Genomic DNA, 27,169 nt, shown 5'->3' with positions numbered 1-27,169 from the left:
CCAAATTATGATTCGCACTACATCTTATCTAACTGATCTGTAATTCTGTGCAGCTGACAGTGTTGACTGTGTACATTTTTCTGTATGGGAGAGCATACTTGGTAAGCCCTATGAGATGATGAATTAAGTTTGCATATTGCTTAATGGATATCAAGCAATGAACTGTGGACAGTCCTTTTTTATGTATATTTGGTATGCTGGAATTTTACTGTATGTATATATGCATGTTGTTACATAGAAAATAATTTGCATGGATGTTTTAGCTTCAGGGAGTCCTTGATCAGGGAAGTTGACGTTGCTTTTCACAAATTTTCAGGAGAAGTTCTTAAAAGTTTCCTCTTTCCTATCAACTTAATTGTTTTTTATGGTCTTTATGGTACTGTTGACTTTTTTCTTTCAGGCTATTGTTTTTTATGGTCTTTATGGTACTGTTTGAATTTTTTCTTTCAGGCTCTTTCCGGCGTTGGTGAAACCATTCAAATTAGAGCCAGGATATTAAACAACACAGCTTTGAGTGCTGCCCTCAATGCTCAGTTTTTGTTTCAGATTGGTGTTTTTACTGCTGTGCCAATGGTTTTGGGCTTCATCTTGGAACAGGGTTTCTTAAGGGTATGCTACTGAAGTTTGTCAATCACACCTAATACCCAAAACTCTTCCTCCAAAAATGTGATTCTTTGCAGGATGGTGAATGCACTCTGGTAACCTGATAGGCACTTTTAGGAATATGAAATACAAAATTAGGTCTTCTATTGGATCTCCTGTGGAGACAGGAAGAGAAGTACAATAAAGTTTTTATTTGATGTCGTGGTGCAGATGGCATCAGCACTCTTCTACGGATAGTCGTACTCTTGCATTAGCCCTGTTCTATCTTTTCAGTACTCCTTTTTTCTTTCCATGGGCTGTGCTTGGTTTCTGTTCATATCAAATGGGTGGAGAGTTGGAAGATGGTTCCCTTTTTCCTTTCTTATAATGCTCTTCCCTCACTTGGATGGTATATCATTTTCCTTAGTTCTTGTGATGCTTGAATGACTAGCCTTGCTCTGCCTTGGTGCTGGCATGCTTCATTTATCTGTTTATATAGATCGTTTGTTGCTTGAATACCTCAATTTTATCCCAGCTATGTTTCTGGTATTGTATTTACAACCTCGAATATTACAATTTTCTTTTGTTCTCATCATCACAGGCCCTTGTGAGTTTTGTCACTATGCAATTTCAGCTTTGTACAGTCTTTTTCACATTTTCATTGGGCACAAGAACCCACTACTTTGGCCGCACTATTCTCCATGGTGGTGCTAGAGTATGTTCTACTAAGAATATTCTCTGCTTGTTTGTTGTCTCTGGTTATATTTCCTTTGAAGTCATCTATACTTCTGAACAGTATCAAGCAACTGGGAGAGGATTCGTTGTTCGGCACATCAAATTCTCAGAAAATTACAGGCTATACTCCCGTAGTCATTTTGTCAAAGGGTCTCTCTCTCTTTCTCCCCCTCTTCCATACATAAATTGATGTCTGCTTGTGTTTATGCGTTCATTTAGTAACCTAAGTGGTGGTTTTTGTATTTTTTTTCCTTCTCAGAATGGAGGTGGTGCTTTTGTTGGTGGTATATCTTGCATATGGATATAATGAAGGAGGTGCAATAGGATATATTCTTCTTACTGTTAGCAGCTGGTTTTTGGCTATTTCTTGGCTTTTTGCTCCATATTTATTCAATCCATCAGGATTCGAGTGGCAGAAGTAAGTATTTGCTCACTTTGCTTCACAAATGGGTTTAATTCCTCTTATATTAAGCCACTGCTTTTTTATATGGTTTGCAGAACAGTAGAAGACTTTCGAGATTGGACAAACTGGCTTCTTTACAGAGGTGGAATTGGGGTTAAAGGGGAAGAGAGTTGGGAGGCTTGGTGGGATGAGGAGCTGGTAAGATATCTGACTTGGGACCCTTGTGGTGAATATTCTTTATATGTTGGCCATTTATGGACTTAATATGGTTGGTCATTGAAGACAATATATATTGGGAGTTATGCTATGTCAAACATTAACTTTTTTATCTTGTCTGGTATTGTTCCTTGTGGTACCTTACCAATTGTAATATATTCCTTTTGAGGAAGGAAATGAAGTCAGGCTAATTCTCATATTTCACGCATCTCTGGAAAGCATTTTTTGTGCTTATCAAACTTGCTTTTTGTCAAAAATGGATGTTAGATGTTTTTTGCATATTGTTCAATGCATTATTATTGTTACCTTGTTAGCTAGTAAACTTACTGGGAGCACTAATAAATTAGGTTTTTGGTCTGTTGATAAACTAAACCATTCAATAGTTTTAAACCTATATAAAGCTGCTGTGTGCTACAGATTTAGCAGTAGAATTGTAAAAAGTACATGAAAATCACATTTGTGATGCAAATTTAGAATATAGTCAAATCTTATTCAGAATCTGGAGTACTCCTTGCCAAAGAATAAACTAGAATGATAGAGTAATTAATTAAGCTACATCTGGTAACATGATCAGATTACTTTCTTTTTCCAGTTCTTAGCATCTGATTTCTACCATTTCATTATAGTTACACTTCTACTTTCTTTTGAAGACCCTAGAAAGTGAAATAAGAAGAAATAAATAAAATTTCCTGAACTCATGTTTCCAAAACAAATGCTTGGTGCCTGTGAGCATAATGTACAAGGAGGAGAACTCCAATGTGATGGTAAAGGATAGAAGTTTTCGTCATGTTAGGAAAACTTCCCCATGTGTTGGGAGGTGCAAAAAAAAGGAAAGTAGATATTTGAATGCTTTTACCTTGGCTGTTCTGTTTCAATGCTCTTGTTCTGGTGGATGTAGACTTGAGAGCTTTGGTAGATACAACTTTCTTCCTCTTCTGTGTCGTTCAATTCTCTGGATGATCTCTTTTCTGCACATTTACATTTTCTAACTCCATGTAACAAAATCTTTTGTTTCATCATAAATTTTGCCTGTGTTCTCATTCTCCTCTGACCTTGTGTCTAACACTTATTTTGTCCTTGCAGGCTCATATCCGAACCTTAAGGGGGAGGCTACTGGAGTCAATTCTTAGTTTGCGCTTCTTCATGTTCCAATTTGGCATTGTTTACAAGTTGCACATACAAGGATCAAATACATCATTGACGGTAACATTCTTCAATTGGTATTGGATTGCGTCAAGATATTCACTTGTTGATTCTCTTTTTCAACTAAGGTTTTCACTCTTTAACAAATTGGATCTTGATGCGCTCAGAAATAGTTTACACAAATAAAAGATTGGCAGGATGCATATCTTTGTAGGGGACACACATTTATTGGATATATATATATATATATATATATTACTTAAGGAAACAATGTCAGATATGTGTTTTGGCATACGAGTGGTGTAGGCCCTGTTTGGGGTTTGTGGTGTTTTTGCTAAAAAGGTACTTTTGGAAGATGAAAGCACTTTGTTTTTGTTTGGTGGGCATCATTCCTAGAATTTAGGAATAGAGCTTTTGGCCATTAAAGCACTTTTGGCGGTTAGCTCAAAGTTGGTGCTTTTATACTAACTTTTATGTTTCAAAAAATTAAAAAAATTTTGACTTTAAAAATTTTATTATAAACTTTGAACTCGATAAAGAGATAAATATGCTTTAGAATTTCAAAATTATATAGTATCAAATAGAAAAATTACTTATGCAAGTAAGCATCCAAATATGATTAAGCACTTATTAAGTACTTTGGCCAAAAGCTTTATCAATAGAAGTGCTTCTTGTAAGCCACCACGGGCCCTTAAGCGGTGGCTAGCAGATACTGGGTTGTGTAAATTAAGTCATGTAGAACTGTGGATGGTGGTTGTATCTCGTGCATTGGGAAAAGTCCACTAAAATTTTGGTTGAGCTTTTCTTCATCTGTATTGGATTATAGTACATCATAAAGTATTAAAACCTGTATGGAATTTACTTTTGTTGTAACTCTTGGTACATGACAGTTTATTTATTTATTTAGAGGGCTGCTGTCGTTGTTGGGAACTGACGAGAGAAGGTTTTTTTTTTTTTGTTTTCTTTTTTGTATCTTAGCTTTAAATCTAAGCAGTAATAAAGTGGAAAAAGAGATCTATTTGTGATTTTTCCCTAATTAACTTTTTGTAAACCATATTTCTATGTGTTTTGATACATTTTGTCAAAATTGAGGGGTGCATTTGTTGTTTGGCAAAAGCATGGTGGGCAATATAGCTAATCCCCCTATTTGCAAAACATTTATCAACTTTTTTAAGAAAAATGTTAAACATGGAAACAGGGGCTAATGGAACTGTAAAGGTTTTAGTGCAACAGATTCTGACCCTAAGAATTACCAGCCAAATGGCGCTAAATAAAGAGTGTGTGTGTTTACTGCCCCTACAGTTTGGTGAGTGTAGTTCAGAACCAACTAGTCGATGCAAAAGATCTTCGGACATTTTTATGAGGAAAATACACATGCGAATTATTTGCAAAAAAAAAATAAAATTTGCTCACTGGTTGGTTTAGGGGAAGAATTGTTGATGTTTTTATGATGTTCATGAATTCTAACAATTGTGGTCCAGGCAAGATGCATGGTGGTTGTGTTTTTACTGTTTGGGAAACTAATACTTTAGTAAAGGCAATTTGGACTTCTAAGAGAATAAGTTCCATTTACATAGCTTTTGTGACTTACTTTCTTGGTGTTGTTTTTGATAGAAAATAGTCCTTTGCACTCTACCCTATATTAATTCACTTCCAGTTTCACCTCATGAATTTGTGACTTTTTGTAGGTATATGGGTTTTCGTGGGCTGTGTTTGCATTGCTGATAATTCTTTTCAAGGTCTGCTACTGAACCTGAATGGCTAATTATTGAACCTCTTAAATATATTCTTAGTTTCTGCTGTTCACGGGGTTGTGCAGGTATTCACCTTCAGTCAGAAGATATCAGTTAATTTCCAGCTGGTGCTGCGCTTTATCCAGGGTGTCTCCTTTTTACTTGCATTGGCTGGTTTAGCTGCTGCAGTTGTGTTTACCAAACTGTCTGTTTCGGATATATTTGCTTGCATTTTAGCTTTTCTGCCCACTGGCTGGGGAATTCTTTGTGTAAGTCCTATATTACATATGGGTCCTTCATATTTCATTTCTTACTCAATTATCTAGCTCAATTCTTTTCTGCCTATTGCTGCATTCCATTAAAAAAATCATTGGATGGTAAAAGCATCCTCATCATTGGCAGTTTAAGTTGAATAGTGGATAGAGACGGACCTCTATTAAGTTGATTCCCAGAAATACAAGATGAATAGAAGAAACTTAGCCTACTTATCGGAAGGAGCAACATGATATGTGGTAGTAGAAAAATTTTATTGGAGGGTATAAATTTCCTTCTCTGATATACTTTCTTAATTTAAGATGTTGGGAATTTCATGCCTCAGTTTCTACAGCCTTCAACTGTTCACCTTGGCAGACATTATTTATGATCCCCTTAGCATTTCAGTCTTGTTAGCACATCTATACACCATTCACAATAAACAAACTAGATGTTACCTTTATGACGTACTGTACACGGAATGTGATTTTGAATTCCCAAGTCATTAGCTTGATGCAAATCTCAAATTCAGAGTATGAACAGTTAAAGAGTCATTTCCGCTAGAGGGGATTTGTTATGGTCTCATGTAGAGTAGAAGTGGAAAAAAATAATAGTGCCTCTTTGTCTCTATTCCCTTGAATTTGGATGGCACTTTTAGGTTCTATTCGATTATATATCATATATCTCTTTGGGGGCTATCTGATTGTCTATTTGGATGGTAAACACATCCTTGTCATCAGTAATGTGAAGATGGTCCAGACAGCAATTGAATAGAAGCTAGACATCAGTACTTACAGATCGGCGATATCATCTTTGGAAATCGATAAATTTTGTTGCCTACATCTATTCAGTATTAAGACTATCAGCTGACTCCAATGGGATATGCGATAGAAAATGAACCTTAGTATTGGTGAAAGTGGAGATGTCTGTTTATGTTGGTTGTTTTTGAGGTTGTGCTGGAACTTTTGGGAACTTTTTTTCCTCCAAGAACTTCAGCAACGGGAACCTCATCTAAAATTCTTCTCTGTGTTAATCAGAATTATGTCTTTGATGTTCTAACTTATTCTGCTGCTTTACCAGATTGCTGTAGCATGGAAGCCTGTGGTGAAGAAGATGGGACTGTGGAAGTCTGTTCGTTCAATTGGCCGTTTATATGATGCTGGGATGGGGATGCTGATTTTCATTCCTATCGCCCTATTTTCATGGTTCCCGTTCATTTCAACATTTCAAACCCGACTTATGTTCAACCAAGCCTTCAGTCGAGGGTTGGAAATCTCTCTTATCCTTGCTGGAAACAATCCAAACTCAGGCCTGTGATGGTGTTCTCGTGCTGTCTGACATTGGAGCATAGTCATGTACATCGAAGACGACTGCTGTGGGCATTTTCTATTCCCCAAAATTCTGTAGGTACTTTTTTGTTTTTTTCTGGCTTTTAGCAGGAGCTTTCCTATTTAGTGAAATCCATTGTAAATTTATGCAGTGAACTTTTGCCAAATGAGATCCAATTCAGCTGCATTTTCTGTATGGTAGCCGTCTAAATCATTACGTCTTACTTTTCTTCGGCTACCTCAGGCATCTAATTGCTCCCATTACTATGTAACTGACTGCGCAGGTCTACCGACTCTTCAAATCTAACCATTGCAACTTCACTTCTCGAATTCTTTCTGCAAACGAGCCTTGTAGATTTAAAACTATCACAGGCTCTCTGAACCGTTGCTAGCATATAAACAAAACTAAAAGCTCAAACATGCGATTTTATTGTAAGCCGGAAAAGGTTGGTTGCATTTTCTATTCACTCTTGTTCGCTATCATTCAACTGTGGTGGCATTAGAAAACAAACGGTCGAATGCCGAAGTACTCGTATGTAGATGACAGGGTACCCCTGAGTTCAACCGTCGAGAAAATTGAGCAAGTAGTTGTTCTACGTTACCCAATAACAGTGGAAGAAATCTCAAATTTGAATTGGCTAAGTTATTGAATTGTTAAATATCAATATGATATGCTAAATAATCTATTACATATTTTTTTCAAGTAAGTTTTGTTTAGAAAATTTAATGCTACTTAATTAATTAAAAAAATAAGATGTTCTATTTTTTCTTATCAAATACAAATGATAAGTGAATGACTTATTATTTGTTTATTAATATGTTAAGATTTGAATTAATTATTTTTAAATATTAAATTAGATTATCAATATATTTTTTAATACGTTAAAATCTGAATCAATTAATTTTAAGTATTAAATTAGATTATCAAATATACTTTTAAATATGTTAAGATCTGAATCAATTAAATTTAAGTATTGAATTAAATTATTAAATACAGTGTAAAATTTGCCTAACCGTGACATGGGTACATAGTTTATCAATGCTGTACCTTATACGGTACGATAATGCCTTCTTTCCTTTTTGCGAAGTTGTAAGTATTGATGTGCCCTGTGCGTGTGGCCATGCACATTTTTTAACTTCTTGGGTGTCTTTAATTGGTAAAATTTATTCCTTTTTACTCCAAAAGATTATTCCTTTTGCATAGTTTAATAGAATAAAGCTTTAGTTGTTTCTGCAAACTTTTCTGAATATGAATTGGACTAAATCAACGTGATAGCTTCGTAAATAGTTGGAAGTGAGAGCTTAGAGGAAACTTCAGAAACTTGAATCTCGCTTTAACTAATTTGAATGATTGGTTGGACAAGATTATTATTTATTTAACCAATGAATTTTATATCTAGCCATACAAACATAGGATGATGGAAGTGCACTACATAGTTTCTTCTTACTTTATAAGATCTCTCCGCTAATTTCGCAATTGATAAATAACGGTGTGTTTCATCGTCCTCTCTTCATTTTATAGATCAATAGCTTAGTAGAGAAATTAAAAATAAAATTGAAACCATGGACCATAATGCTAAAAAAAAAAAAAGATTCCTCTCATCCATACAATTTTTAAATCCAAATCTTTTTAAACAACTTAGGGCTTTTGTATGAGAATTTGATATCCAAAATTAACGAAAACCCTTTATCAAATGCACCATTGATTTGTCTTTGATATATGAAGTTTTTGAAATAAACTTCTAAAAACAAATACTACTACTAAATATTTGCATATATACATTTTGCAAGTGTTGATGACCTAAAAGACTTAACAATTATCACACAATTTTAAAGAGTGAAAAATCTACTTCTAGCAGTATTATCCATCTATCACTTTTTCTTAGTTGCTTCGTTTTCTTTCTTTCTTTACTGCTTTATTATTTACCTTTGGAAAGTGTTCAGAATAGGGTTAATTATTAAAGCTCCCCCTAAGGTTTAATCAGCTTTGCACTTTACCCCTTAACGTTATTTTTTTTCTCACATTACCCTTTAAACTGTTAGTCAACTTTAACATTGCATAACATAAATATCAAATAAACATTGATACACCTAAGGGTTAATTATAGTAAATCCCATTAAGGTATAACCATTTTGCATTTTACCCTCTAATATCATTTTTCTTTTAATTTGTTTATTTGTCCCAAAAACCATTAGTAACAAACAAATAAATTGATAAAAAAAGATATTAGGGGATAAAATGCAAAAAATCTATACTTTTAAGGGAATTTACTATAGGTAACTCTTAGGGGTATAAATATCTTTTTGACACCATTATTACACAATATTAAAGTTGACTAACAGTTTAGAGGATAAAGTGAAAAAGAAATAACGTCAGGGGCCGAACTGTAAAAGTGGCTATTCGTTAGGCGGAGCTTTTGTGATTAACCCTTAAGAATACATCCAAAAAAAAGAACCAAAAGAATGGCCCTTACGTAAATACTAGGAATTCGGAGGGCGTTTCCGATTCCCGAACCTAATCCGATACCTTTTCCGAATGCCACCCGGAACTTTGCTTGCAGACCACGCGTCCTTTTAATCTTAACCGTTCATTCCGAATCCTTACATCTTAACCGTCCAATCAACCTTTTCACCGCACATAAGTAACCCCTCTCCCCCTCAAATCGCCACCACAAAAGCGCCTATCGACGAAGAAATCGAAACTTTTTAGAGATACAAACTAAGCAAATCTAAAAACCCAGAGAAAATTCCAGAGAGAGAAACGAGGAAATTTCAAAAATTAAAGTAAAATATTTTGGGAAAAGTTCCTTGATTTGCACGAGCAGAGAAGGATATTACGATTTTAATCTGTCAATTTAAGTTGTTCGTTGGTTTGTGCCGGAGTTTTTCGATTTTGCCCCAAGTTTCTGTTTTTTTTTTTTAAAAAAAAATCTGCCAAATTAATTTCGAATTTCGCAATTCAAACGGTTAATTTTCGATCTTTAGTTCGTTTTTGGTTGTGCTTTTGTTTGGATATTTTTGTTATAGAAAATTTTTGGTTTAAAAAAAATGAATGAGCAAGGATCGATAATGAATCAGCAGCAGATGGTGAATCCACCGCCACCGATGATGAGTGCACCGCCGCCGCAATTGATGAATCCGCAGCAACCACAAGCGCCGCAGGTAATTTTTTCATCAGCATTGAGATTTAATTCCCGTACATTACCACGAAAGTCCCATGATCGATTTGTAAGGAGGAATTGTGCTAGTGGTTTTAGTAGAAGGTCTCAAAATTTTCGGTCACATTCACAGATGCTCATGAATCCACCTCAACAACAGCAGCAGCCGATGATGAATCGGAGCTATGGAATGTGGGGCCCACATACGCAGCCCATGGATCTTCAGCTGAAATTCCAAAACCCTAACCCTAATTCTATGAAAACTCAAGGTGCTGGGTTTGTTTCTGGGAATAAGGGTCAGTCTAAGCATCCGTTTGGGCCGCGGAATAATTGGAAGGGGAAAAAGGTGAATAAACCTGACAAGAGAAAGGATTCGGGTAGGAGAATGGATAACCCTCTTTCAATGGTTGGTGGTAGTAGTAGTGCTGTTGGGGGTATTCTTGGTAGTGTTCCTGGAAATGTCGGTGGTGGATATCAGCCTCCTAATTTGAAGGATTTGCAGCATCAGAATAGGGTGAAGGCCCGGAAGTTTTTTCCCAAGAAGTATTATAACTACAATAACAACAAGAATAGTTACAATAGGGGTAAATTTGCTCCAAGGAACACAACATCCTACATAATTCGTGCAAAAAAGAGTGGAGGAATTGCAGAATTGGTTTCACCATGCCCTGTAACTCCAGCTGTTCTGCCTACTCCAATATTTTCACCTTCAAGGGAGGTCTTGGTTGACATGGCCAAGGAGGAATGGGGTGTTGATGGCTATGGATCCATGAAGGGTCTGATTAGGCTTAGGTCTCCAGGGCACGAGGGTGAGGGACATGAGGAGGAGGAGGAGGAGGAGGGAGGATCCAGTGAGAGTGATGTGGAGGAGCATGTGGAGGTAGAAAGGAGGTTGGATCATGATTTGAGCCGGTTTGAGATGATTTATCCAAATTATGGGACTGCTGGTGGGGTGGAATATAATAATGTTTTGGAGAACCGGGTGGATGATCAGGATACCCACATAGCACAACTTGAAGAAGAGAATTTAATTTTGAAGGAGAGGCTGTTTCTGATGGAGAGCGAGCTGGGGGATCTGAGGAGGAGGTTGCAATGTTTGGAGAGACAGAGTCGTAGTGAAGATATTAATGAGGAGGTGGTAGAGAATTCGTCTGAGAATGAGAGTGAGAGCCGTGGTGGAGCACATTCACTTGAGGACAATAATGAGGAAATGGTAGAAGTAAATGTGGAAGGAGGCATGGATGCAAAAGTCAAGGAACATTTTATTCTGGATGGGAAGGATGAAGTCTGTAAGAATGAGGATAGCATTACAGAAATAAGACTTCAAGAAGAGAAAAAAGGCGAAATCAAAGTTAAGTGTGTGCCAGAGGATGAACAGAGTAGTGATGAGCTTCAGGTTGATGTATTGAAGGACTATCATGTTTGTGCTGAAGCACCAGAAAATATCCCTGCCGGAGATGTTTGTATGGTTGAGGTTGCACACACTGGGAAAGGATTTGTTGAAGAGAAGCAGTCTAAGCAAGAAGCAGGTGAAAGGGAAGGCTTGGAGAAGAGCATTGACGAAGGGGACTTGACTGATTGTCCCTCGTTAATGTAAGTCTCTTCCCTGTAGCGTTCTTTCGTCTGCTTGCTCTGGACATATGAGCTTCTGGAAAAATGGTTGTAAATAATCCTTGACTGTTTTTGTTCAGTGGACTGACGTGTAATGATAGGAATAACTGCTTTGATCTGTGTTTTGTAGCAGCTTCAAAACTCTTTCTTAGTGCACAGGTCTAGTGCTTCCCATGTGTTCGTTCTCTTCCCCCTTTACTAGCTTTTAGGTTCTCTTATCTGCTTCCTTTTGTTTTAAGGTAGATGGTAGTATGAGGTTCACAAGTAAATTTGTAATATCTACTGTTGGACATATTCATGTTCTGTACCTTCACTAATTTTATTTTTCTAAGGTATTTGTATTAACTGATATTGTTTAATTTATCATTCAACAATTTAACTCACACGTGTTATATATGTTACCATAATTTTTTGATTTTTGTTTTGCCTTTGCCTGATTGTTTTTGGTTATTTTATTTGTAGCAAAGACAGGATAATTCTTTCAAATGGCAGTTGAATGTGATTTATGTTATGCGACGCTTATTTGTGTCATTTGGGTTTCTCCACACTAAGCTTCGATAACTTGTATTTGACTTGATTGTAGAATTGAACTGGAGGAAGGTTCAAATTGCCAGCAATACTGATGCTTGGCCAGGCAGAGAATGCCAGGTAAAGAGCTTGGTCAGCATTTGCTGTCTAACAGAGCCTTTGCTTTACACGCAGTGGCCTTTGCTTACGGAGAGCATGAATGAATGCTTTTAGTTACAGCTTACCTGGATGAGAAATTGTGGTGTTAATGATAGTGCAATTTATCAGCCAATTGAAATAGGAAATTTCCTTGTGTCAAAATGTTGTCGAAAATTATTAGTAAATGCTATTGTTAGACTTGATTTACTGGTGAATTTATACTTTTCTATGGATAAGAGCTGTTCTTTTTAAAACTCTTTTTATGGATAAAAAGCTCTTCCACCACCCCCCACCCGCCTCCACCCCCCGGCCCCGGCGGGGTGTTTGTTTGGTAGTTTTATGGAAGTCCTTTCATCTAATGTAATATATGTTGGCCGTTTTAGTTGATTCTTTCATGTTTTGAAGAGTTCATGCTGTGAAAGAGTTTCTACTTATCAAATGAAGGGGATGGTATTGTAATCAGTGAGATACATGTTGCAAATGTGTTACTGTGTATGTTTTTTAGCGTCTCCTGAAACTCAGGAAACCACCATGTTTCTACATGACATGTGCTGTTTAAAAGGAAAAGAGGTTTGAGTATGATTAATAAACATCAGCAAACTACTTGTTTAACAGTTGTCTGATGTGAAAATTGATCTGTCTAATGTAGCAATTAAGCTACTAGTCAATTTCCAAGTATAGAAATCGATAAAAGAGCGCATTTGAAAAGCACTGGGGGACTTTTTGAATTATTTATAAAGCATGTGCCTCTATGCATGTGCCTCTATATGCAAAGCATATATTTGCTGTTTAAAAAAAAAGGTTCATAAAAGCATCCAAATATTGGAGTTCATTTTGCGGTATATTGCAAACCGACTAGCCTAGTAGACAGGATCACATCCTAATACCTCTGTTGTTGGTTCTGTTGCTATAGCAGATCTCGTCTGATGAGTTACCCTGGAGGGCTGGATATCGTCGTACCTCCTTTCTTTTACCGGTATACTTTCAATTCCTGTAGATGTCAGTTCTTAACTTGTTTTAACACGCGTCCTTGTTTGGTACTGATAGCCAGTTGGAACAAGATTGGATTTATGCAAAACTAGTCGACGGGAAGAGAGGTCGAAGGTAAACATCAGCACGATGCTATTGCAGAAGGTGTGGCATAAAGTAAAGCACTGAGTACTATTACAACTAAGTAATTAACCAAGTCCTCTTTGTATATAGATGTTTGTGCAGTTTACTGATGGTTGTAGTATGCCCTCTTTTTCAGGTAATTTCTTTTTCAAGTTGGGTGCAGGTCTAGCCCTCCTGTACATACTGGTACTCAGATTTATTGGAAACACAATGTAGAGTTAAAGCCTCTCGAAAGGAAAAAAGGTAGTGTTGAGTTTGTGGTGGAATTGATAGGAAATGTCTCCTTGTACATGGATGGAACTGATAGGGAGTGTCTCCTTGAACATTGGAAGTGGCATTTCGCCCGCAATCTCCTCTTGTTTTTGTGGTGGTGGAAAATTGCCTAGGTAGGTTGTAACGTGGATTATTATTTCAGGTTTTCAGCGTTGGATGAATTTGGCCTTTTGCCTGAAAGAGCAGAACTCGGATATATCATCATAATACACAGCTGAAGATTAGAAACTGTTGGCGAGATTACTAAGTTTGATTGTACCATTTATAGCTCTAGGATATAAGAGGTGTCCTAGATTTAGGATATTTGTTAATGGTAGGTTGGCTGCCCGCCTCCTGTTTGATTTTTTTCATCCTAAGGGGCCCTTTCTCTTTCATTAGCAAGGTTTGCTGGCCTTTGGTATCGTGAGAAATTTTTAGTGCAAATTTTTAGGTGTTTCGCAAAAGTAAACAGTTGCACCCTGTCCTAGATCTTTTTCTATTTGGTTTCACTATGTCCTAAATTTCTCCTTTGAATTAACAGAAAAGATGATACACTGTGACATATTCGCCTGTTGAAAGTCAAGAAGGTGAGGGCCATTTAAGGGCAGATGTTGTCGTTGGAAGTCAAAATCTTCAAATATCAGTATTCTCCGTTGCGACCTAAACTACTGTATCGTATGCTCGCCGCGGACTGGCTTTCATATTGTGCAGGAGTGATTCTTTAGGTTGGAAGGGTGCTTTTTTGGCAAGAAAAAAAAGGCTTTAGTGCGGAGGCTACGCAACTTGTTTCAAGTTTGCTACTTTTTGCAACACAAAGAACTTTGTTTATCAGTATGAAACAATCAAATCCATAGGAGGCCACGTTTGTTTTTTTAAGGGTTTAAAGAATCATTTATTATTATTATTATTATTATTATGATGGGTCACTTACAATAAAATATGCTGGATAAGAACGAAGGACAAAAGGGGATCACATTGTGAAGCCACAAATTCTGGATGAAAATGATGAAGAGAACATGCTAATTAATTCTTTACAACAACAAAGCCTCATGCAATGCAAGGATCGTAATTCTACTACAAAAAATGATCTTCGTTTTGAGTCAAGATCGAAAGAACTTGTCATTCAAGACAAAAAATGATCTTCGTTTCGAGTCAAGATCGAAAGAATTTGTCATTCAAGAAGTGTTCGACAATTAGGAGCGTAAACGAGTCATATCGAGTTTTGCTCTAATCGAATCGAGTTTTAACATAATTTTACGAAACTCGAAACTTGAGACCAACGAAGTCAAAATGTCAAGCTCAAACGCGAGGTCAAAAAAATAAAAAAATATTTATTTTATTTCTAAAAAATGAATAAAATAATAATTTTTCTTAACAAATAATAAAATATTAAAAATATATATGTAATTTTACTATTAAAATAAATAAATAAATAAATATATATATATATATATAATCGATCTCGAGTCGATTCGCGAGTTAACGAATTTAGTATTTTTTATCTTGAGTTCTACTTGCTCAGTTCGATCTCGATGTTGATTGGACTCGAGTCAAACTCAGACGCTACCCTAACGACAATACAAGCAAGCAATTTGAGATTCTCACATCAACCATTTGCAATTTCTAAGCTTCCACCTCCTTGTTGATCCACCATTGTCTATGCACCAAATATAGGCTAGGTTCACCCGTCACGATACTCACTACCGTCCAACTAATTTTCTTGTTTTTAACAATACTCATCGGTTTGGTCTTTGCTTTTTCCATTTTGCATGCTTCCCTCTTGCCGTGTGGGACTTATTTGTCTTGGATGTCGTGTACATTCATCTGGAAGTCCAGAAAATCAAGGCCACCTGAACAGCTCTTGTGCCCCTTAATTGTTATGTGGAAACAAGCAGATAATAATTCTTTACTCAAAAAAGAAAAAAAATTCTTCAGCAGTAATTCCTTACTCAAAAAAGGAAAAAAAAAAATCTTCAGCCAGGTTTTAGAGAGTTTTCTGCTCTTGATGCAAATTAATATTGGATTAAGACAAGCTTCAGCATACTTTATTTTTAATTATGCAAATGAATATTCTTAAAAATAAACAAAGGTTTAAGATCCCACACTAGTAGTATACATTACCCAGAGAGGATGAAATATCTCTAATAAAATATGGACAACATCCACATCACATAAAATTTATTTGCCAAAAAAAAAATCATCAAAAGACCCATCAGCAGCCACTGAAGGGTAAGGTAGGAGTTATTGAAGGATGTTCTCATCATCTTGTCATGTAATGTGTTCTGCATATTGTTCTAGGACAGAATCTGTAAGAAAATGGCAACAAGTTTACATGCACTGCGATGCTTACGTAGGTATGACAGTGGATAGGATAAAACTCGATATCCGCAAGTATTCGATTCGATGGTTAATTCGATTAGATGATAGATAGATAATCCGTTAAATTACTTTTGGCATTAATGAGGGATTACCGAATAACCTCATAGGGTTTGATAAGAAAATCCTAAAAATTCAATACTTGACAACTCTTTGTTGAATTCATATTAGTGAATCTAGAGTGTCTATGGATAATTCAAATCTGAAACAAGAGGATTTGGTAACGAAATTTAAAATCCACAGGATTAATCCATAGAATTTAGTAAAAGATTTAGATATGGAGGTTAGGATTTGATAAGAGAGATTTTTTAAAATAACCGTTTCGCTGCTGCTATTGCTATGTTTATTAGTTCACCAACATCAAGAGTTGAATCCTTTAAACCTATATAGAGGTGGCAACCAGCATGTGAAGAATGGTTAGGTTAGGGTACTAGAGAATGAAATTCCTGGCCGAACCATCAGTAGTACTAGTAGTCGGGGTATGGTTAGAAGCAAGTGCCATGGTAGGCTTACCAGTAATGCTACCAGAAACCACTTTGGTGCAGATGAGATGGCTGCCTAATGATTGGCCACCAACAACGGCTGGTCTGTCTGTCAAAACTGAATATAGTGATGACAGTTGAGGTAGATTGAGTCATGATAATTATGCAGTAAAACTTAATTGCATTACTACCATCATTGTTTTCGACATGAGATCTAAATTTGCAGAAAAATACTTTACCATTTCATCTAAAAAAAAAAAAAAGCATTTCGTCTAAAACAAGCAGCAACTTTTACATATTTTTTTAGTAGAACTAGAAGGCATAAACCGAGCGAAGTGTGGTGGAAAGATAGCATGCCCTGCCCAGTTTGCAATCATACAAAGTAAGTTTAGTTGCTGACAAAAACCTAGAAGAATAAAGTTTGGATCATGCAGCCTTGGGTAGGAGTTTATTTGGTGACTACTATCTGGTGCAGAAAACAATTGCGAACCCAACTTAGATTAAAAAAAAAAAAAAAAAAAAAAAAAGAGGACATCAAGGCGAAGAAGGAAACACTGGAAACATTCATTATCTTAAGTTTTTACAGCGTCCAAATTTGTAGTGCCATGGAGACATTCTTTCAACCGCACCATGTCCGAAAATTACAACAGCAGAAGAAATAGAAGATTGTGGAATGAAAAGAAGCACTTCTCCTTCTTGAAGACCATGTTCAACTGCAAAGTTGTTCCAGTTTTGATGGAATTTTTTGTTAGCCAAATCCAACATGATAAGTTTTAGTTCCACTTATAAGAAGAACTGATGGAGTTCTACTCTCTTCTAGTTTGAAATTTCCTGAAAACAAACATTTTGTAAGATTTGATCAGTAAAACAATAACTTGATCATTGGGGAAATTTTTTCTTCTAGTTAAAGGTACTTGAAAGACAAACATTCCTTACAAAAGGTACTTGAAAAACAGTGATTAAAATTGCATAAAGAACTTCATAAAAGAAAAGGACTGAAAAGTTCAGTAACAGAAAACTTGCTGCTGATTGAGAGTAACATGTATTCGCAAAGAAGAATAAAAGGCCTGTGGTGTAGAAGTATCAGTGTATGTTAATCCTAATAGAAGGTAGATATATAAATGTAGTGAGAAATTGTAAAGATTTGTTTGAACTGTGCACAACTGCGAGAAGATCATCAACAATCAATGAATGATAAAACAGCATAGCTTCATATAAACAGGTTTTGAGAATGGTTGGCAAATACAAGAGGATATCGTTACCCTCAGAAAGCATTCTCGCAGTCAAAAAGGAATAAAAAACGTGCTTTCTGAATTTACGTAAATTTCCCCGAAAGACAGAAGAAAAAACTTCCACCATTAACTTACAAATGCTTTTTCTATATAGGTAGGAAAAGAATAGGTTAAGTTCTGGAATATGACAACTTTACTGCAGGATATTTAAAAAAGTCATACATTCAAAAAGTCATACATTCAAAAAGAAAAAACAAAACATGGAGAGATACAGAAGACAGCTCCCCATACATAGACATACAATAGAGAATATCGACCGCATCATTTAATCAATCATTCCCTTCACACACCAACACCACCCTACCCCCGATGGGCCCCAAAATGAAGGGAGAACTAAGATTTATTATTCGTAAGTCACATAAAATTACCCAACCACATATAAGGGGAAGAAGCGAGAGGAAATGGAGAGTGGGTAGAGAAACAAATACCTCGATTTTCTTTGCGAAAGAATGGTAGTTTTTCATGCAGATGACAATCTTATATCCAGTTTTAAGATCACCAGATGCAAGCTTGCTAGCCCACCAGTTCCTGACTACTCACATCCACACTGCCAAGTGTAAGATGGTTCCTGCATTGTAACATCAGCGTAAGAATCAAGATTGCATAACAGAAAAGTATGAAGCACAAGATATACTCTTCTTTTTGAGGTAATTAAATACATTTCTCGGACAAGAGGATACAACCTATCTATTACAATTTGATACTTAAATGACTTCCAAACCAAACATCAAAATTAAGCAAAATAAATGAAAACTTAAAATTAATAAAAATGAATAAATAAAAATAAAAAAGAAAAGCACATAAAACATGTAATCACACATAAAAAATAAAAAAATAAAAAAATAAACACATAGAAGCATATAAGAAGATCTTAAAGAATAATAGAGGGTACCTCTCTTGAAGTGGTGGCTAAATGAGAAGGATAGAAAATAGTCACTTTTTCAAAAAATCAACAAACGAGGTCAAGATACCAATTTAATTAACAATTAAAGAATAAGAACCAAAAACTTAATCTAATAATACAGCATTCCAAACAAAGCACAAGGAATCACGAAATCAAGAGAAATTTCAGAAAAAAAAATAGAAAAAATTTTGGGGACTAAAATGCAAAAATTAAAAGCTTTTAGGGCAATAGTACAAATTTATTTAAAATTAGGGGCCAAAATGCATTTTCCACAAAAAATGATTTTCACTAGTCTATTTTTATGACACAATCAGATTTACACTAATTAACTATCCCAAAACAACTTTAAACCATTTAAACAAAACCATTCACATTAATTTCTAAATTTGCGAAAATTGAATATCTAAACTAATTCATGTTATTTAATCCCCAATTTTACTTGAAAAATCAGAATTAATTTACCAACAATATGCATGAAACATAGGAAGGAGGCCAAGACTTAAAAGGGAGTGATGTGTTCATTTACACAATTTTTAGGGCCATGTTATAATTATGCAAAAATTGGGGGCTAAATCATAAATATATTTTTACATGGGCGCAAATCAGCAAGCAACATTCCATTGAGTTCAACCGATTTCCAGAAAAAGAAAGAAAAAAATGCATAAAATGTCTAAAATTACCAAGGAAATAATAAACAAAAGAGAAAGAAAAAGGAAAAAAGGAAAACAAACTTTTGATCTATATTACAAAGCCCATCCCTTATTAACTAGGCAAGTTCTGGGCTTTAATGCCTAAGCCCAAACCAAAATTCATGAATAATTTTATATAAAAGGATGAGGCTTCAAACCAAAAGTCCAAACACAAATCCAATAGTTTTAACTATAAGTCCAATAACAAAATAATTCTTCTGGCCCAATCTTTAGCCCACAAATACAAAAAAATATTACCCAAATAGTTTTGAAAGATCAAATCACAACAAACAAAACAAAGAAAAATGAAAAAAAAATAAGAGAAGAAAGAGAATGAAGATTCCGGTGGATCAACCTGCCTGAATTCATAAAAACTCTGGCCAATATGGTCGAATCTTTCCGGAATCCACTTTTAAGTGCATTTAAGGTCGGATTTGACATAGACATGTTCCTTACAGCCTCATGAGTTCATTTAAACATCAAACAAACCCATTAAATATCATAAATCATGAAAAGAATGAGATCTAAGATGTAAACCTATGAAAACCATGGTTCGAAGACTCGGCCGAGACGATACCGCGACGAATCGAGACCGAGATACTCGTCTCGCCGAGAAATCGGCCGAGACGTCACCGCAACGGGTTGTCACGGTTGAGTCACCCCGAGTCATCCCGAGTCAAGGTGAATTTAACAAAAAATCTAGAGAAAAAAAGCAAAAAAAGAATTAAAAAAGGAAAATTCGAGGACCTCTCTACTGCCTATATCGAACCATGGCTAGTACTGATGATCCTTCATACAGGGAAAGAAATGCGAGTGATAGGAAATAGAAACAAATTTGCCACAGTACTATCACGTGAAAAGATGCGTTTTCTTTTCCACCTTGGAGGTGTACTACCTTCACTTTACTTTGAAGGTACTACCTTGAATGGTCCACGTTAAACATACTAACTTCACTTTACTAAATTATTGGACTAGTAGTGTTGCAGAACGTAGTAGTCCTTTCCGTTTCCTTCAATTCTTCTTCATGGTAACTTAACTCTGTCTTCTTGCCGAGCTTTGGAATTCCGCCCTCTGAAACAAAGTAGAATGTTGCAAAAAGATAGTGCCCAATGGAGTCATTTGGCCATACCTTCACAGAGATAACCCAGATGGTTGTGATTCATGTCCTTTTTGCCTTGTTCTCCCTTGCCTTGTCAAGCTTCAGCAGGTAATTGATTTTCTTATTGTACCTTCAGATATTCTGCTTGTAAGGTGCTCTAAGACATTAGAGTTATTAAAAGAAACTGATCCATTACAAGGGCCAACTGTAGCTTTCCCAGACAGTCGTTTCACTTATGATATGAATATACAGATTGGTTTAGGATAGAGTGTTCATCAATTAATAACAAAAGTAGTGGTAGCTTCAGGATTCATCAAGTGAATAGAATAATAGAAAAACCTCCCATCGTACTCAGTCTTCATGTGAGTGGGGGCATAAGTACTGATGGTTTTGCAATGTGTAGACTAAATAGCAGTAAAGAGATGAATAAAGCGAGGGAGGGGAAATGGGAGGTGAGTCCCAAGGTTTTGGGTGAAAGGGAAGCAGAAAGAAATGGAGTGGATTTGTTTACAGCTAGAATGAGGTGGTGGATTCTCATCTGAGGGCAATCACAACATTATTGCTTTGCTCATGTGTTGTTCAGTTGATGCCAGTAGGGAATTCTTGGGGGCCTAGGTTGTTGAATAGCTGGCCGTCCTGCTTTTCCCTCCTGCTGACAGGTATCTCCAGGTGGAAATTAGCAATCTGCATTCACAAGTGACTCCAAAGCGTGAGTAAATCGCGTCTTTTTACCGGCTTTTTAATGGTTAGCAATCTTGGAGGTTGGATTTGTACTTTGCTTACTAATCCATTGCGATGCTTACTAAATTATTCTTTTTTTCAAGAATAATTTTTCCTCTATAAATTTAGTAATCCTTATGTATAAAACAAAAACTTTTGTAATTCTTGGACGACTAGGTTGCAAAGTGAGTGAAAAATCATGTGTAGTTATATATATATATATATGATGGTTAACAAAGAAATTGAAGAGATATGAGAATTGCTTCCACTGTACGTGAATTTTTGTGCTAATAGAGAGGGACATTTAGTATTATCTTCCAACTTATTATAATACATAATCATCCTGGTGATCATGATCATGAACTAAAAACTATAGGAAGATGGAGAGCTAAATTATATGTTTAAGTTAATCACCCATCAACAAACAAAATGCCGAAGTTCTTATAATAAATGAAAAAATGATCATTGTTGCAGGTTTACATTATAGATTAGATGTTTAACTTACTAATATAATAGAAATAAATTAGTATAATTATAAAATGTTAGAAACTGCTTGTTGTATTTTTTTTTCATATATCTTTAATTATTTTGTGATGTATTAACCATTTATATTGATATGTGTAATAGTTACAATGACGAGCAAGGATATTGGTTGGGAACATGGTAAACCCGTGGGAGGGAATAGAAAAATTGTGAGATGCAATTATTGTGGAAAAATAATGCATGGTGGCATTACAAGGTTGAAAGAACATGTCGGTCATGTCATAGGACAAGTTGAGCCTTGTCCAAGGGCCTCAAGTGAAGTTAGAGATTTAATGAAAATGCATCTAAAGATTGGTAAGATTCAAAGAGCTACAATAAAACAGAAAAAAGAAGAAATATTGAATTCTTTCCAACAAGAAAGTATGCATGGTAATTTCAACATGGTTGGCGACGAGGAGGACGAAGTCTTTTTTAAAATTGATGAAGAAAGTCGGATGGCGTTGGAAAAAAAACAAATGAAGCAAGCAATTAGAGAGAGCCAATACTTGCAATTTTTAGACAAACAACGAAGGCATTCGGTATCTGGGAGTCGACCTTCTATGTTTATGTCAGGTATGATTTGTAAACTAAAATATTATAACAAATTTGATACTATTTTATTAAATATAATTACATAAAGTTGCAATTTAGTCATTCATTTTTTATTTGTTAAATATTGTGAATTTTAGGGAATATGGGTGTTGGCACTTCAAACCCAACGACTTCTGAAAATAAAAGAGGATTGTCGAGTAATTTCAGTGTCAGACAAGCAGATGAAATGACAAGCAGAGGAATTGACTCACATATGTTTCCTTCGAAACAAAAATCAGTCAAATCAATGTTTGTGAAGGAAAATATAAAAAGAGTTGGTAAGGCAGTTTCAAAGTTTTTTCATTTCAATGCTATACCATTTCATACAGCTGACAATCCTTATTATCAATCGATGATTGATGAAATTGCCAAAGCTGGTTCTGGTATTAAAGGCCCTTCAGCTTATCAAATTGGAAATGAATATTTAGATGAAGAATTTGAAGAGCTTGAGAAATATCTTGGAGATATTTATGATAAATTTTCAACTTTTGGTTGTACACTTATGTGTAATGGGTGGAGCACTCGTACAAAACATCCAATAATAAATTTTATGGTATACTGTGATAGGCACATGATATACCATAGTTCAGTTGATTGTACCAATATTAAGAAAATTGCTGAATATATTTTCAAGTTAATGGATGAGGTAGTAGAGGTTGTGGGGGAAAAAATGTTGTGCAAGTTGTGACAGATAGTGAATCTAGTATGAAAGCTGTTGGACAACTGTTGATGAAAAAAAGAAAAAATCTTTTCTGGTCATCTTGCGCTGCGCATTGTATAGATTTGATGTTGGAGGATATTGGCAAAATGGATAATGTAAAAGAAACTATTGCTCAGGGGAAGAAGATAACAAGTTTCATAAATAACAGTGACAAAGTAGTGAATCTGATGAAGACATATACAAAAAAAAGGGAACTGCTACGTCCAGGTATCACTAGATTTGCAACTGAATTCATTTCTATGGAAAGTCTTCTTCGGCATTGTACAGAACTGAAAAGAATGTGCACCTCAGATGAATGGGCAGAGTTTAATAACACTACCAAGAGAAAAGCAGAAGCTATTAAAGTAGCTGAGTTGATATTGTCAGAGAAGTTTTGGAAAAAAGTTAGAAATGTGTGTGCAATAATGGAGCCTCTGGTCAAAGTTTTAAAAACTATTGATCAAGATAATAAGCCAACATTGCCAATTATTTATGAGGCAATGGATAGAGCAAAATTGGCTATTCAAAAGTTGGTGAAATCTTGGAAAACAATTTGGGAAGTGATTGATAATAGATGGTACAATCAATTTCATCGGGATTTACATGCGGCAGGTAATTTAAAATATTACATCCAATTTAAATATGTAATATTTATTTATTTATTTATTTATTTATTTATTTTCTAATTTTGTTATTTTATTGTATTTAGCATATTTTTTGAACCCGATCCTTCAATATTCTGGAACTTGTGAGTTTAATCTGGATGAAGTTCGAAGAGGGTTAAAGAACGTCATTGCAAAGTTGGAGCCAAATTTAGATGCACAAGTTGATTCAATAAATGAGGTATTCTTTTGATTATTTTATTTATTTATATTAATCAACAAATTTTAAAATTTTAACACTTGTGTATACATTATTTTTGTAGATCAAAATTTTTGCAGACAAAAAGGGAGGCTTTGGAAGTGCTATTGCAGCAAGAGCATTACCAAAATCTTTACCAGGTTTCAACTTAATTCATACTTACATAAACATCCAAATCATATAAATGAAGTTAATATTTTTATAATATTAAAATAATAATAATAAATGAATGTTATTATTACTTTGTTTGTTTAGCTGAATGGTGGCTTAACTACGGTGAAGATGCGCCAAATTTAAGGAATATTGCAGTGAAAATATTGAGTCAAACCTGCACATCCTCTGGTTGTGAGCGAAATTGGAGTATATGGTCATTAATTCATACAAAACTACGCAACCGTTTGGCAGTTAAAAAATTGCATAAATTAGTTTTTGTGCATTACAATATGCGATTGAAGGTGAAAATTTGATGCATCAAAGAGATACTGATGATTTTTACAACCCAATTGACTTGAATCACATTTTTCACCAAGATGATATATTGGATGATTGGATAAGAGAAAATGAACAACCCACATTGCCTGAAGATAATCTGGATTGGTTGGATAAGGGCATTCATCAAACTGAATCAGAAAGTAGTGAATATCAAGAACATGACAACGATGGTTTTGGTGATACATTGTCCCAATATATTACCAAAAGAAATAAGAAAGGTCTTGCTGCATCCTCAAGTAGGAAACAAAAAAGTAAGACTAAACAAACCAGTAAGCAGACTGTTCCGTCATCTTCAAATAAAAGTGACAGCAGTAATGATGATGATGACAATGGTGACAATGGAGATGGAGGGAACAATTCTTCCAGGCATAGTGGTTACAATCGAGATAGCCAACAAGCAGGAGGTATGTCATGGGCTCAAGGACAAGATAATTATTATGCCACTCAAGATACTGATCATGGCTATCGTCCTGGTATAGAAGCACAACGTCAATTCCTCAATGATTTAACTCAATTTTCAAGTGAGGATACTTTCTCTCACCATTCAGGGTCACAAAGATATAGAGGAGTCAATGATCAGATGCAAAATTTGGGTATATACTCAACTTATGAGCATGAATCTAATCAAAACCGTAGTACTAGTCAATTGGGATATGGCTATGACCAATCATATGGAATCACTCCTGACTATTACGGTGGATATCGGCCATTTGACAGACCTGGACAGGTTGAAAGGTCTACTAGCATTCATGGTAGTGGATACTATGAAAAAGAAATAGATAAGTCTCATGATGGTTCTTCTTTTGATTCCAATAACATTGGATTTTATGGTCATGATTCTACTGCATCATATGGCACCAGCGATAGTGTTAACTATCGAGGGTTTGGATACTACCATCAACAAATCATCTCCAATCCAGAAGTTCTTCCGTCCAATGATTATGGAACATCTAGTCAATCCTCACATCCAGTAAATACACCAGATAACTCGTTTACACTATCTACTCAAGGTCCTATGCCACTTCCACATCTGTTTTACCATTCATCGACCAATCAGGATGATTTTGAACCACATCGTCATTCTACTTGGTATTAACAGGTACGAAAATATAAAGTACTAGTATATCTTTTTACATATTTACCTTTTATCTAATATGATTTCTTTTTATTTTTGGCAGGAAATTGATCAAAATATTCCAACTTTATGCTATAAATAAATCTTTAGTTTGTATTGTTAATGGTTGATATTACTTTTGCAATTATTAGTTTTAAAATTATGGTCTATGTTATTTTGATTTTATTTGTGATGCCATTGTTTTAAATAATTAAAAGTACTTATCGTGTGTAATATGTATAAAAATAGTACATTTTACAAATTTTCTTTTGTTATTTTTTATTATTTTTGTTTAGCATACTTTTTTTTATATTATTAACAATTTTTAGAATATTAAATGCTTTAAAATTTGCGTCTCACCGAGACCGTGACCGATATGCCGAGACCGATGTGGAACGTTTCGGGCCGCGACCACGACCGCGACTTTGAACCATGATGAAAACTCATGTAATGACTTAAAATCACATGTAAAATGCTAAATCAACTAAGGAAGGAAGCTATAGTTATCTATGGAAGCTGGTGAACTCAAATAGATGTGGAAAAGCACACCCAAATTCCAAAAACATAAAGAAGTTCGTGTTGCAGAAGTTCAAGTACTGGTGATCTAGCAGTTTCGAGCCTTAATTACAGGGACATAGGGATGTTTTGTTGGGAAATTTTCGCAACAAAAATTTCTCTCCTATAGTCATAGATTGTGCAGAAACAAAGATCTCACAAAACGGACTCATATGAAGTCAGAAAATGCAGACGAATAGGGTTGGTTTGTCAGCCTTGTTTTTGTTTCTGCAGAAAAGTTTTTCATGAGGACATAATTGGGTTTCGATTTGAGGAGTTTCTAATGGTTATCAGAGAAACTTTTTAACATGAAAGTTATTACCCTATGTCTCACGAAAACTTCAGAAGAAGAATCACCTAAAAATGACATATATCGAAAGATCAAATTGCCTCTGAACTAGGCTGGTTCATCAACCTTGTTTCCAAAAAAAAAAAAAATTCCTCTCCCTGTTTCTCTTTTTTCTGGGTTTTATTGCTTTTGCCGCTTTCCTCCTTCTCTCCCCTCGCCCTGAGGACTCATTTTCGATCTTTTTAAATGAAACAAACAAGCTAAAACCCTAAGAATAATGGCTGAGATGAAATCAGGGTTTTGTGGCAATATTTGGTCCTATTGATTGATTTTGCTAGCTATTCTAGCTAGATTTTGGATGGAATTTCGAGTGATGAGTTGTCCCTGTAAGAACTAAATTTTTTTTGGGGGGGGGAGAAAAAAGAAGCGAATAAGAATTTGAATTGCCTCAAAGAACCAGCTGTTCTTGTACAATCATTGATGGAAATTTTGAGGAAGAAGAAATGCGCGCGTGCATCACATGCATGTGTGAAGCTGAATTTTTTTTTCGAAAATGGGCTTATGGTCCCCTTTCTTCCGAGCTTTTGTTTTAGGTTTTGCCTTGGGTTTTTGGGAGTTTTGGTTTGGATTTTGTTTGCCTTTTTGTGTAGCTTTGGCTTGGGTTTTTTGTTTGGATTGTTGGGTAGATTTTTGCATAGATTTTGTTTGGATTTTGAAATCACAAGAAAAAATCTCTACCAAAAAATTTCTAATTTTGAGCCACCATTTTTCTTTAAATTTTCTTTCTTTTTGCACAAACCTGCAAAACAAAATTAGAATAATTATCCAAGCAATTTATGTGAAAAATAGCACACTTGAAATTAAGAAAAATTTGGTGTCTACTTAAATGAATATTTTTTTCCTACATTTCTGCCTCTATTAGTAGAAAAAATTCGGAATGGATTTGATGGCGGAAATCCTCGAGCAGAAGTCGGAGAGGGCAGCCAATGGGCTTCATGAATTAGTAGGATTTAGCAGTGATTCTGATGATCCTAAGCCTATTTTGCCTGATCTTGATTTTACGCCTACTGATGACCACATCGTCATGTTTAACTCTATTGATTTTAAGCCTATTGGTGAGCGCATCCATGAGACGGCTACTTGTTTAGAGTAAGAATCCATCCCTTTCCATCCCTGAAGCATCCAACAACCATCCTCATCAACCATGAAATCTTTGTGGTAGCCTTCCATCCTTGAACGCATTCATTAACTTGTTTGGAGTAAGTATCCATGACTTTTCACCTTATTATCA

The 27,169-nt window shown here is 35.4% G+C and overlaps 2 protein-coding genes and 1 long non-coding RNA gene across 26 annotated transcripts in view; 2 read left to right on the top strand and 1 right to left on the bottom strand.

Annotated features, from left to right (window-relative positions):
* Window positions 1–6,588, top strand: part of LOC113708559 (callose synthase 9-like) — a 44,190-nt gene extending 37,602 nt beyond the window's left edge. Inside the window, exons 43-52 of one of the 2 annotated variants that reach the window (XM_027231067.2) lie at window positions 54–101; window positions 451–609; window positions 1,184–1,297; window positions 1,379–1,467; window positions 1,577–1,735; window positions 1,816–1,918; window positions 3,020–3,139; window positions 4,768–4,818; window positions 4,899–5,081; window positions 6,145–6,588. In XM_027231067.2, the coding sequence (XP_027086868.2) occupies window positions 54–101; window positions 451–609; window positions 1,184–1,297; window positions 1,379–1,467; window positions 1,577–1,735; window positions 1,816–1,918; window positions 3,020–3,139; window positions 4,768–4,818; window positions 4,899–5,081; window positions 6,145–6,381 (1,263 nt within the window). In that variant the 3' untranslated portion in view covers window positions 6,382–6,588. The remainder of the gene's footprint in view (window positions 1–53; window positions 102–450; window positions 610–1,183; window positions 1,298–1,378; window positions 1,468–1,576; window positions 1,736–1,815; window positions 1,919–3,019; window positions 3,140–4,767; window positions 4,819–4,898; window positions 5,082–6,144) is intronic. The other variant, XM_072052198.1, reaches the window with a different exon arrangement.
* A 2,461-nt stretch (window positions 6,589–9,049) lies between these two features.
* Window positions 9,050–13,679, top strand: LOC113707757 (uncharacterized). 23 transcript variants are annotated; one of them, XM_072051720.1, is made up of 6 exons: window positions 9,050–9,554; window positions 9,684–11,143; window positions 11,745–11,809; window positions 12,744–12,803; window positions 12,879–12,961; window positions 13,077–13,679. In XM_072051720.1, exons 1-3 carry the CDS (start codon window positions 9,441–9,443, stop codon window positions 11,782–11,784), a joined length of 1,614 nt encoding a protein of 537 aa, XP_071907821.1. In that variant the 5' UTR covers window positions 9,050–9,440; the 3' UTR covers window positions 11,785–11,809; window positions 12,744–12,803; window positions 12,879–12,961; window positions 13,077–13,679. The 23 variants fall into 23 exon arrangements, with proteins under 23 accessions (XP_071907821.1, XP_071907773.1, XP_027086062.1 ...); XM_072051672.1 differs by having other exon boundaries at window positions 12,875–12,961; XM_027230261.2 differs by having other exon boundaries at window positions 12,744–12,961; window positions 13,077–13,183; window positions 13,356–13,679.
* A 2,866-nt stretch (window positions 13,680–16,545) lies between these two features.
* Window positions 16,546–17,712, bottom strand: LOC140006154 (uncharacterized). Its single transcript, XR_011813799.1, has 2 exons — window positions 17,313–17,712; window positions 16,546–16,881 (listed from the first exon to the last, which is right to left on the bottom strand). It is a non-coding gene; the product is annotated as an uncharacterized lncRNA (long non-coding RNA).
* Between the last annotated feature and the right edge of the window lie 9,457 nt (window positions 17,713–27,169).

Source organism: Coffea arabica, chromosome 1c (assembly GCF_036785885.1).
Source record: "Coffea arabica cultivar ET-39 chromosome 1c, Coffea Arabica ET-39 HiFi, whole genome shotgun sequence".
In the NCBI taxonomy this organism is placed as follows: domain Eukaryota; kingdom Viridiplantae; phylum Streptophyta; class Magnoliopsida; order Gentianales; family Rubiaceae; genus Coffea; species Coffea arabica.
This window is presented reverse-complemented; position numbering and strand designations above follow the sequence as displayed.